The sequence below is a fragment of the Cherax quadricarinatus genome, chromosome 40 (assembly GCF_038502225.1).
Source record: "Cherax quadricarinatus isolate ZL_2023a chromosome 40, ASM3850222v1, whole genome shotgun sequence".
In the NCBI taxonomy this organism is placed as follows: Eukaryota; Metazoa; Arthropoda; class Malacostraca; order Decapoda; family Parastacidae; genus Cherax; species Cherax quadricarinatus.
This window is the reverse complement of record NC_091331.1, coordinates 3,009,534-3,023,179: the sequence shown is the minus strand read 5'-3', so window position 1 is coordinate 3,023,179 and position 13,646 is coordinate 3,009,534. Positions and strand designations below refer to the sequence as shown.

The following is a 13,646-nucleotide window of genomic DNA, read 5'->3' as shown; positions in this document are numbered from 1 at the left end:
AACCCTCACAAATTTTTAAAGTTATTTGTGGGAGGTTTCTTCAGTTAAAAAGCAAAAACTGTGAATTCTTGAATTTAGCAAATCTAAATCATGTATATTTACAGAGAGCACCACACTATATAAATAAATTGGAAGATTAAGAAAACACAAATTAAAATATATATATATATATATATATATATATATATATATATATATATATATATATATATATATATATATATATATATATATATATATATATAATATATATATATATATATATATATATATATATATATATATATATATATATATATATATATTTAAAGTACTGTGCTGTACTCTTCTGAAATAATTGCACCTATTTCTAACTAACACACTAGTAATGTATGCAGCAATTGTTTCTACGTACAATTAACATAAGCAGCTCGTGCCCAGCACACTGTTTTTCGCCTTTCTGTTTCAATCTCTCTCACGACAGATCTGACATTGTGTTTAATTTGACCCTAATTCTTCTTTCATTTTAATGTATACAAATATGTAGAGTATGTACAGTATACCTTTTGGAGTACTTTGCCATAGCTCACACAACCCATGCACATTGTCCTTTAAATAAAGAACTTTAAAAAATCACTGATAACCACTTTTTTGGCAAAAAAAAAAAAAAAAAAAAATCTAGATAAAATGGATATACTGGGCTCTGGTAATGCTTTTAATTCTGCACAAAATGACATATAATATTAATGCTAAAAGCGTACCTGAATCATCTGTCTGGTGTTCCTGATTCCACTGACATTGGTTTGATCTGAAGTCAAATCTGCAGAAATCTGTGGATCCGTGAAACATTTTCATCCCTGTATAATAAATAACTGTTTTCCAAGATTCATATCTCCCTTGAATTTCTTTATTTCTTCATCACTCCTGTCCTTATTAGCAGAATATATTATCAAAATGTCTCTCTCTCAACCTATTATTCTCAATGGTCAATATTTTACTGTATTACATATATGAGTACAGTAAATAGTATTTCACAAACATATTTACACCAAAACAGCCACAGCAATACCTTATTTCAATGTGCAAACTACCTCTCTTTAACCTGTACTACCTTTATACATGCAAATACTGTACTGTACTCCATCAACATTCGCAGGGAATGTGTACCACAAGGTCATGGATAGTCAACTCATACATATAGAACTTAAATATCAATGGGAAAAGGAAGACATGCTCAGGACCCCTGTGACCCCCTTCACTCTCAGTATTACAGTAATCCAATAATTCATGCTATTCTTTAAAGGGCTACAATGTAACTAGTTGTATGAGCCCATGGCTCATGACACAGCAGCACTGAGCCACACCATACATAATGACTGTCCTCCATTACCACCAGCACAGTGCTTTCAAATATATAAATAAAATTCATGCACACAAGCACACATATACATACATACTTACATACGTACATGCGTGCGTGCATGCATGCATGCATGCCAGGAGCTTTGACTTGACCCCTGCAACCACATATAGGTGAGAACACACACACACGCACACAATTTTTTTATTAGAGCATTGGCCGTTTCCCACCAAGGCAGGGTGATCCAGAAAAGAAGAAACACTATTATCATCATCATTCACTCCATTACTGTCTTGCCAGAGGCATGCCTACACTACAGTTATTAAACTGCAACTTGAAAACATAACCAAATTTTTTCCCATATTCCATTACATTGCAAGTGTGCAATTTTACAATATTGTGCTGTGCATGAAAATTTTCAGGAATACAACTCCCACTCCTTGTGAGAATCTACTGTATACTCTACAAGTGAGGTCCCCAGGGTCCCACAGCAGAAAAACACTTGTTATTAGTAGTCAGATCTTAACATCATGATATAAGCTGACATACTGACTGGTTAGTGGCTATTCAGCTCACATGTTGAGTGGGCCACACACTGCCTGATTTCAAAACATAGCATATTTGAGCTTGAATGCTTTTGGATGGCCATACAATTAAATACAGTAAACCCTTGATATAATGAACTTTTAAAATTATAGGCAAAATATTCCTTTATTTTCAATGTTTAGTGTAGTGTATTTGTAACTTGTGTGTACAGCACTACACATGTATAAGGTACACAGTAGAGTACTTTAGTGCACTTTTTTACTGTTTTTGAAGATCATCCTGATATAATGGGCACCACCTATTAGTCTATTATATTGAGGGTTTACCACATTTAATTCTGCTATAGACTAATTAAAAAGTGGGCAAAACATCTATTAAATGAGTGATGGTAAATGCATTTTCTTATCCAAGTCCCCTACCTTGGTGGAAAATAACCAATGTAGCTAAAAATAACAATAACAGAAATCATGTGGCAATAAGAATGTGCATAGGAAGACCGTGCTAAATGATGGTCTACTGTTCAGTCACGAAAATAAACATTACTTAATTTGCATTAAAATAACATAGCAACTTTACCTAATCTTCCAAAAATTTGCATTACCTAACACAGTGTTTCCTTTTTTGGAACACCTAACTTTAGAAGTAGATAATTGGTGTACTAAATATACAATACAATTATCACTTGATAAACCTACCTGGTACCATCCCCCTACTTTTTTTTTGCATCCAATGATAAATTCTCTTCCTTTCTACAAAAAGCTTCAACATTATACCTACCCTTATTCCCATGTCTATTCTATGATTCGCCTTATCTTTCATGCATTTATCTACTGACACATCCAATCTCAAATATCTAAATATATTTACTTCATGCACTCTTCTTCCTATCTGATACCCAATCTTTCACTGCCTGGACTTTGATTCTTAATGCTATTTAAATCTAATCTGGTCCTTTTTATGTGTAACATAGGCAGAGGAAGTGCAGAAGAAAGACAAGACAATTGGAGAGTGAGTGGGCAGGTAGAATGGGGAGAATTATTAGGGAAATAAGCAATGTGTAATTTGATGTATCATAGGTGGGTCAATTTGTAGAGATAGACAAATATCTTGTTTGCATCTCATATGGCTATCACTCAGTTATGTCACCGTGAAGAGTGGTTTATAATGTGTAGCAAGGAATATTAAATAAATCTGGAGCAAAGGAAAAAAAACAACTATGGTAAAAAAGTATAAGAGAGCATATAAGCAAGAGGATAAAAGAGAGGGATACAAAAATATCTTAAAGGAATAACTGAAAGGATAGTGTCAATATGAAGTAATGCATGGAACTGTGCAATGATATAAAATAATGGAAGAGTGGTGGGTAGTGGGAAACAAACTACTGTCTAAACATAAGTAAATTATGTAAAATGACAACAATATTCTTACCTTGTTTACTTAATCTAGATGAAGAGAGATTACTGGACACAGATTCTCCTCGAGACAATACTGTTATTCCACCACCGTAGCCCCCAAAACTATGTGATTTAAACACAGGAGGTCGTAATGATCTTGGATGAAGGGTATCTCTGCTTTCAAATGATTCTACTTTTGGTAATCTTCCAGGTCTGATTGATAAATAAAAGCAAAAAAGTTATTTAACTTCCAATACAAAAATTTACACAAAAATTAGATTCAGTTGGATAAAACTATCAGACAAAATCTATATCCCCTAAGAATTCCACAACTTGGGGAGACTTTTTTTTTTCACAATGTAGAAAGTATGTGCATTTTTAAAAAGTTAAAAAAAAAGTTGAAGACACCAAATTACAAATTTATATTCCATCTATTACAACCAAAAGACAAACCATGCAAATGTCATTTATTATAAATGTTAATTATTACCTAGTATAAAAAAACATATCTGAACTAGAGGTATTCTAAGCATTCACAGAAACAGTACATCTAACAATTCAAAATTAAGAGACATTAAAACTAAGAGTTTAATAAATAAAACAGGAGGTACTAGTAACAACAAATTCCAAAGGCTGGAGAAACATTTATGTAACCCTCTGGAGGATACGTATGCATCCATGTGCATGATCTCTCAAGTTTCAACTATGGCAGTGTCATAGTTTCACAAAATATAAAATATAAGCTATAAACTGATTCCTAGTTCAAAAGTTGCTGGCTTGTCACTGAATGTAGGAAAAGTCTGAATGATCAAAGGAAACAAGAGAATATTAAGTGGAGAATATAGCAGATGTTTACAAGAAGACAGTCTGATGCCCATTATAGCACATGATGTAAAATTCTGCCTTCTCTGCAAATAGACAGAAAAAATTGACAGTTCAGGGAGATTGAATAATTTACATAGTATAATCTGAATGAAAAGAATGGATAGCATTATAAAAGTGAAAATGATATGTGATTTGATTTTATTAGATTAATTTTCTGGCAATGCAATGGTTATGCCACTGGTGTTGCAATGATATGTGGGATAAGGCAATCACTAGAGAGGAAAATGCAGAAGTTTGTTGAAATGTTATTTCAATGAAGAAATATTGAAGAGTATTTTTGTTACAAAGTGAAGGAAAGAGCATGAATGAATAACAGATATGGTGAATGAACAGTGGAAAGGAAGAGACATTAGAGATGTACTAGGACAATAATTATGCATTATGTTGGACGGCAGCATTTAGTGGTAGAGGATACGAGAGTGAACAGAGAGAATAATGATGAGCTAGTTTATTATTATTATTATCACACTGGCCGATTCCCACCAAGGCAGGGTGGCCCGAAAAAGAAAAACTTTCACCATCATTCACTCCATCACTGTCTTGCCAGAAGGGTGCTTTACACTACAGTTTTTAAACTGCAACATTAACACCCCTTCTTCAGAGTGCAGGCACTGTACTTCCCATCTTCAGGACTCAAGTCCGGCCTGCCGGTTTCCCTGAACCCCTTCATAAATGTTACTTTGCTCACAGTCCAACAGCACGTCAAGTATTAAAAACCATTTGTCTCCATTCACTCCTATCAAACACGCTCACGCATGCCTGCTGGAAGTCCAAGCCCCTCGCACACAAAACTTCCTTTACTTCCTCCCTCCAACCTTTCCTAGGCCGACCCCTACCCCGCCTTCCTTCCACTACAGACTGATACACTCTTGAAGTCATTCTGTTTCGCTCCATTCTCTCTACATGTCCGAACCACCTCAACAACCCTTCCTCAGCCCTCTGGACAACAGTTTTGGTAATCCCGCACCTCCTCCTAACTTCCAAACTACGAATTCTCTGCATTATATTCACACCACACATTGCCCTCAGACATGACATCTCCACTGCCTCCAGCCTTCTCCTCGCTGCAACATTCATCACCCATGCTTCACACCCATATAAGAGCGTTGGTAAAACTATACTCTCATACATTCCCCTCTTTGCCTCCAAGGACAAAGTTATTTGTCTCCACAGACTCCTAAGTGCACCACTCGCTCTTTTCCCCTCATCAATTCTATGATTCACCTCATCTTTCATAGACCCATCCGCTGACACGTCCACTCCCAAATATCTGAATACGTTCACCTCCTCCATACTCTCTCCCTCCAATCTGATATCCAATCTTTCATCACCTAATCTTTTTGTTATCCTCATAACCTTACTCTTTCCTGTATTCACCTTTAATTTTCTTCTTTTGCACACCCTACCAAATTCATCCACCAATCTCTGCAACTTCTCTTCAGAATCTCCCAAGAGCACAGTGTCATCAGCAAAGAGCAGCTGTGACAACTCCCACTTTGTGTGTGATTCTTTATCTTTTAACTCCACGCCTCTTGCCAAGACCCTCGCATTTACTTCTCTTACAACCCCATCTATACATATATTAAACAACCACGGTGACATCACACATCCTTGTCTAAGGCCTACTTTTACTGGGAAAAAATTTCCCTCTTTCCTACATACTCTAACTTGAGCCTCACTATCCTCGTAAAAACTCTTCACTACTTTCAGTAACCTACCTCCTACACCATACACCTGCAACATCTGCCACATTGCCCCCCTATCCACCCTGTCATACGCCTTTTCCAAATCCATAAATGCCACAAAGACCTCTTTAGCCTTATCTAAATACTGTTCACTTATATGTTTCACTGTAAACACCTGGTCCACACACCCCCTACCTTTCCTAAAGCCTCCTTGTTCATCTGCTATCCTATTCTCCGTCTTACTCTTAATTCTTTCAATAATAACTCTACCATACACTTTACCAGGTATACTCAACAGACTTATCCCCATATAATTTTTGCACTCTCTTTTATCCCCTTTGCCTTTATACAAAGGAACTATGCATGCTCTCTGCCAATCCCTAGGTACCTTACCCTCTTCCATACATTTATTAAATAATTGCACCAACCACTCCAAAACTATATCCCCACCTGCTTTTAACATTTCTATCTTTATCCCATCAATCCCGGCTGCCTTACCCCCTTTCATTTTACCTACTGCCTCACGAACTTCCCCCACACTCACAACTGGCTCTTCCTCACTCCTATAAGATGTTATTCCTCCTTGCCCTATACACGAAATCACAGCTTCCCTATCTTCATCAACATTTAACAATTCCTCAAAATATTCCCTCCATCTTCCCAATACCTCTAACTCTCCATTTAATAACTCTCCTCTACTATTTTTAACTGACAAATCCATTTGTTCTCTAGGCTTTCTTAACTTGTTAATCTCACTCCAAAACTTTTTCTTATTTTCAACAAAATTTGTTGATAACATCTCACCCACTCTCTCATTTGCTCTCTTTTTACATTGCTTCACCACTCTCTTAACCTCTCTCTTTTTCTCCATATACTCTTCCCTCCTTGCATCACTTCTACTTTGTAAAAACTTCTCATATGCTAACTTTTTCTCCCTTACTACTATCTTTACATCATCATTCCACCAATCGCTCCTCTTCCCTCCTGCACCCGCTTTCCTGTAACCACAAACTTCTGCTGAACACTCTAACACTACATTTTTAAACCTACCCCATACCTCTTCGACCCCATTGCCTATGCTCTCATTAGCCCATCTATCCTCCAATAGCTGTTTATATCTTACCCTAACTGCCTCCTCTTTTAGTTTATAAACCTTCACCTCTCTCTTCCCTGATGCTTCTATTCTCCTTGTATCCCATCTACCTTTTACTCTCAGTGTAGCTACAACTAGAAAGTGATCTGATATATCTGTGGCCCCTCTATAAACATGTACATCCTGAAGTCTACTCAACAGTCTTTTATCTACCAATACATAATCCAACAAACTACTGTCATTTCGCCCTACATCATATCTTGTATACTTATTTATCCTCTTTTTCTTAAAATATGAATTACCTATAACTAAACCCCTTTCTATACAAAGTTCAATCAAAGGGCTCCCATTATCATTTACACCTGGCACCCCAAACTTACCTACCACACCCTCTCTAAAAGTTTCTCCTACTTTAGCATTCAGGTCCCCTACCACAATTACTCTCTCACTTGGTTCAAAGGCTCCTATACATTCACTTAACATCTCCCAAAATCTCTCTCTCTCCTCTGCATTCCTCTCTTCTCCAGGTGCATACACGCTTATTATGACCCACTTCTCGCATCCAACCTTTACTTTAATCAACATAATTCTTGAATTTACACATTCATATTCTCTTTTCTCCTTCCCTTCCTTTGCTCTAACTCTCTCAGATACTCCAGATTTAATCCCATTTATTTCCCCCCACTGAAACTCTCCTACCCCCTTCAGCTTTGTTTCGCTTAGGGCCAGGACATCCAACTTCTTTTCATTCATAACATCAGCAATCATCTGTTTCTTGTCATCCGCACTACATCCACGCACATTTAAGCATCCCAGTTTTATAAAGTTTTTCTTCTAGTTTAAAAGAATAAATTTAATGACTCACAATAGGTCATTTAAGAATAAACACATAGGTGAAACGAGTTTTTGTTACACAGAATCCACCAACACTGTAGTTGTGATGCGAGTCTACCAACCATGGTTAGAAACTCTCTGCAAGGAAAGGGGTCCTGGTACTGGCAAAGGGCTCTTGAGTAAGGAACTGGTAAACACCCTTACCTTAGGTGGATAAAACGAGATTACCTATCATTCCTCAAGTGCTGTGTTCAATAGACATCTTGCCATAAGTGCATGAACATAGAAATTTAAGTGACCCTATGGACTGCAACAACCCTTCCCATCAGGGTGTAGGCACTGTATTTCCCACCTCCAGAATTCAAGGCTGGCTAAAGTGATTTTCCAAAACCCTCTTATAAATGTTTTTAAACCACATAAGCCATTTCCAATCAAGGTAAGGTGACTCAAAGAAGGAAACTCACTCAACACCACGCATTCAATAGTTGTCTTGTCAGAAGTCCATGGACATCACAATTCATATAACCCTCTTAATCTCAAACACCATCTTTCACAGTGCATGTACTGTCCTTCACACCTCCAGATCTCAAAGTCTAGCTCACTGGTTTCCTTGACTCCCTTCATAAACGTTACATTGCTCACACTCCAACAGCACATCAAATCCCAAAAACCACTTATCTCTACCCACTCTGATCTAACATGCTCACATATACATGATGAATGCTTAAGTCCCTACCACTCAAAACTTTCTTCATTCCTTCCCTATAACCCTTCATGAAATGTCCCTTACATTTTCACCTGTCCACAATGACCACACCTTCTTGGTCATCCCATCCTACTCCATCTTTCTAAATGACTAAAAACCAACAGCAACCTCTCCTTTGCTCTCTGAATTATACCTTTTTACCATTATAGTGCCTTCTAATTTCTTTGCTCATTCTATGCATAACATTCACAAGTTATTACTAAACATGACATCTCTTCAACAAGGTATAAAAAATTTGAGAAAACAGAGGCAAAGGCTAGCTTCACTTGACTGGAAGTAGGAGAGAAAGGAATGTGAGCAGTGTGATTATACACAGGATTTTTAGAGCATTCACTTCATATTCCTGAGCACAAAAGTACATTAAGAGAAGAGTCTGTACTGTGTCTAGATTATCAGCAAGTACACTTGCAATATTTAGCTCTTCAAATTTACAAGTGCATATTACCTTACTGGGGTGTAAGTAACATTATTTTATTTTAATGGGTTATCCTAGATTAACCCTCTGAAGGTCAAGAGGTCCTCTCCCAAACTCATTCTCAGGGTCAAAAAAATTTCAAAAAAAAATTATTTTTTTCTTATGAAATGACAGAGAATCTTTTTCCGATCATAATGACACCAAAAGTATGAAATTTGATGGAAAACTTATGGACTTATGCTCTCGCAAAGTTAGCGGTCTCAAGGTGGGCAATTTCGCCCACTTTGAGCCCTATTTTCAGCCAATTCCAATGTTGCAGTTGACTAAAATCATAGCTACTTCCCTAGAACTCCATTTGTTCTATCGATTGAGTACAAGAATCTGCCCATTTACTGATTTCAACTACCCAATATATTGGTCAGAAATTGACAATTTGATCAATTTCACACAAATTTCAAACGATGTCAATTTCGAAATAGGGTCCAGAATAAACAAAACAGACATTCATGGCACTAAAATAACATTTTATCTGTTCATTAGTCACATCTCTAGGCCCCTCTTATATTACTTTTGCTTTCCATTTTTAATTTTTATTCTCATAGAAAATAGGTTTTCTGTTATGTATACTACTACATCATTGTAAAAATGGTATAAATGATATCAGCGCACTTGTGAAAGAATATCAGACTCACCAGTTGACGTGTATTGGACGCGTGGCTTGATCTGTTTACTCCTGAACATCAGCAAAAATCGATTATTTCCATTAATTTGAGCTCAATTTCAAGGTACTTGTCATTGTGAAACCAATCAAAATCATCCTTAATTCTGTAATATAACTTCCATTCTATCAAATGAGACCAAGGAAACGAGAATACAACCAGAAATACCATACGAAAATACACTAGAAAGTCGCTGTTTTAAACCAAAAACACAGTCGAAGTTTTTTTTTTTTCTCATTATGCACAGCATGCTTCAGGATTTTTTTTATACTGCGCACACTGACCACACAAGCCCATTCTTTCATATGTAGGCCTGCCAGCTTTCTTCCACCAGATTTGAAGACGCTAGAATTTAGGCGAACAAGTACGTGACCGACCCTGGCTGCAATGACGTACTTGTACGTGACTGACCCTCAAAGGGTTAAATGTACATGATGTACTTTTTGTGTGCCTCAAAGCCACTGTAAATAAAAAAATCTTGCTGTGTACCCAAGACCTAAAAACTGACTTAATTTCAGTGCTTATTACTTATAGTGTATGCAGCTTACAATATGCAGAGGTTTTTCTTACGAAATTATGTTGCCTTCTTTTTTGGGGACTTGCAAAAAACGTATTTTCTCTCTCACTTAAAATTAGAATCACTGGACAGAAAATGCATCACATGGAAAATGAATAGATTGGGGGAAGACAATATCATGTCTCAATTACTCCATATTCTCCATGTAAAAGTATATGTTACTTAAATAATGAACAAAGCAGAGAATTAATTTTTTGAATGCTTTTCAAAAGATTCAGAGCAGCAGAGTACTTCATACAGATTCTCATGATATACAAAATAAGGCCCTGGTAATGCTTTAAATATTGCATATGTTACATACTTCAAACTGATTTGCTCATATGTTTAATAAAAAATGTTTCATACACTGTACTGTATTTAAAAGGTAACATTACGGTAGCTTACCTTAATCTATGATTGTCATAGTGATGTTTTCGATGAGACATCTCAGAGTCCATAAATGTCCAGCTTCTGGAATCATGCCATCGCGTGTCATCTTGTGAATTTCTCCGTGAATCATGACTTCTGACAGGTGAATCGCCCAAACCATCAGCAGATGACAATGACTGAAACAGATACGTCCTGCATTATTACTATATTCTCTTTGTCAAACCTTAACTTGGCCACAAGGACTGCTCACAGAGTTTTTATTTGAAATTACAATGAAGATTGCTATATTATCATAAAGAGTACAATTCTTCCTACAGTATTAACACAGATTTATACAATAATGGGTAATGTTACATAATACCAGAGGTATTATATAGTTGGTGTTTTAAATCTGGATGAAGTACATTATAACAAAAGCACATCCTTCTCATACTACTGTCCTGCCAAGTGAGTGTGAAGTGGAAACCTGTAATTGTTTTACATGATGGTAGGATTGTTGGTGTTTTTCGTCTCAAACATGTGGGATAACAGGTATATCTTGCTACTTCTACTGACACTTAGGCCACACTACACATGCATGAACATGCATATATATTTACACACCAATTTTGGTTTTCTTCTATTTTCTTAATAATTCTTATTTTTATTTCTTCTTATCTCCATGGGGAAGTGGAAAAAGAATTCTTGCTCCGTAAACCACGTGTGTGTCATAAAAGGTAACTAAAATGCCGGGAGTAAGGGGTTAGTAACCCCTTCTCCTGTATGCATTACTAAATTTAAAAATAAAACTCTTTTCTTTTTAGGTTATCCTGCCTCAGGGAATACATCCAGTGTATTAAAAAAAAAAAAAAAGTACCTCTCACTTACTTCTGATCAGACTTAAGAATTTTTCTAATGTCTCAGTACAGCCTGCTAGGCTTTCCTGGTAGCTGCTTGATCAGTCAGATTGCTGCTGCTTGTAGCCTGCATACTAACTCATGCATCACAATATGGCTGATTAGGGGCCTATTGAATGAACTGATCAAGGTCTCTCATTAAGACCTTCACTTTTGTTCTTTCAATATTTCTTGTATCTACTGGTAAAAGGTTAGTCACAGATCTTGAATTTTCATAAGTATTCTGTAATTATGTCTATGGTAGCCAAATTTTTCATTGGATTTATTCTACTACACCTTTCTCATATTCCTTGCTATAGTAAGTTTTATTTTAGTATATAAACTAACGCCCTCGTCTTTGAACAGTTTCCTCGTATAAATTATAAGGAACAATTTCAGTAATGCCCCCATTCCACAGAGTATACTCTCAATGCCTCGAGCAATTTAGAATACTTACACATTCTATGCGAGCATTAAAAAATCTTTATTTTCCACATCAGATATCTCTGCATTTAAAAGGGATGCAAGCCACTGAACAGAATCCAACAAATGCCTTGAAAAGCACAAACGTAGGCACAACATCACTTGTTTTGAAGGTTCATGTAATACACCTTTTCATTTTACTTACCAAGACAAAATTTGCTTCGCTGTACTTTTTAACTATTATTCTTATACTCCTTGATTTTGAGTGTTAGTGGCTTGAGCATCCAGCAGGGCTGTGTGAGGGGTGTTAGATCAAAATGATTGGAGACAAGTAGTTTTTATGGCTTGATTTGCTGTCGGACTGTGAGCAAGGTAACATTTATGAAAGGGGTTAGGAAAAACCAGTTAGCCAAACTAGAATCCTGGAAGTGGGAGGTTCAGTGCCTGCACTCTCGGGAAGGGGTGAGGATGCTGCAGTTCAGAGGCTCATTCGAATTGTGATGGCAAATGTGTTTAAAAAATTCCTTGTTCTGACTGTTCCCACCATTCTCCACCAGACTTGTCAAAGAGGGTCTCTGACTGAGGCCTATATATATGGCTCTCTCTTACCTGTACTTCATATTCTGTCCAAGTGAGTTTTCACTGGTTCTTGTGAGGTATGTCTATAAAACATGATACAGAATTGCTTTACTCAGAATACAGTATAATATTAATTGCATGATACTGTATTCTGAAAAAACTTTGGTTTTATAATGACTTTAATTTTGATTTGATCCCAGGGCACTGATCGCTCACTTTTCCCATTTTACCACGGAGGAAGATACTTAATATGCCTTTACCTATTTTTATTAAATTTGTGGAAGAGGGGTGCTTATAGCATCTGGGTAATGGGAAGTTATTATTTGATCCAAGGAAGAGGGGGCTAACTCCAATTCCTTGGGTCAAGAGCCCTTCATTGACATTGTCACCCCTTGAAGAGATATCTTCTCAAGAATAAAAAGGCACAATGCCACGAGTGGAAATATCCACAAATAACCCTATGAACAGCTGATTCGTGTATAATTCACTAAAACAGAAGATGGTATGAAGGATGATACTGACAGAGGACTTTGATATACGTACAGATTAAATTAAGCTATAATGATATATAACATGATGAGGTTAATTAGAACTAAGGTAGTGCAAGGGACATGAAATACTGAGAAAACTTACAATAGTTGCATTTAGGCTGGATTTTTACCTAACTCACCAGGTAAAGAATCCAATTCTGCAAATGAAATTTTTAATGATAAGCAAAGCAAGGATATAAAACAAAAAACACATTTTCTTATATACTATAACATTTTTAAGAAAATCAAATGTCCTATTAGTTAGTCTTTATACATAATTTTTGAGAATAGCAAAAAGTAAATGAACATAAACCATCCAGTTATCCGACAATTCTTACAATATTCCATTGTAAAACTACTATTTACAAAAAATGTCTAAAAAAACTCTAGATTTTAGAAAATATGCAGATGAACCATGACTATGTGAAGTATTTGGGGACCAACTTCATCATTTCATCTGGATTTTTTACATACAGCACCAGAAATGTATTGATCATGAAAAAAATGAAGTCCTAGAAATGATGTTGCAAAAGAACTACAGTACTGAGATATGTGGAATCAGAAATTAAAGTAAAACAGTATCAAAGATGACCCCATGTTTTTGGGCAAAGTTGAAC

The 13,646-nt window shown here is 36.2% G+C and overlaps 1 protein-coding gene across 16 annotated transcripts in view; it reads right to left on the bottom strand.

The window, feature by feature from the left end:
* LOC128687353 (cAMP-regulated phosphoprotein 21) overlaps positions 1-13,646 on the bottom strand; it is a 369,078-nt gene that overhangs the window by 94,537 nt on the left and 260,895 nt on the right. For 13 of the 16 annotated variants that reach the window (XR_011392951.1, XR_011392952.1, XM_070092616.1 and 10 more), the window contains 3 exons: positions 10,638-10,798; positions 3,314-3,492; positions 741-809 (listed from right to left, as the gene is read on the bottom strand). Coding sequence is in view for 14 of the 16 variants with exons in the window: in XM_070092616.1 (XP_069948717.1) it covers positions 741-809; positions 3,314-3,492; positions 10,638-10,798 (409 nt within the window). In the remaining 2 variants the exon portion in view is untranslated. The remainder of the gene's footprint in view (positions 1-740; positions 810-3,313; positions 3,493-10,637; positions 10,799-13,646) is intronic. The other 3 variants (XM_070092621.1, XM_070092625.1, XM_053774769.2) reach the window with 1 other exon arrangement.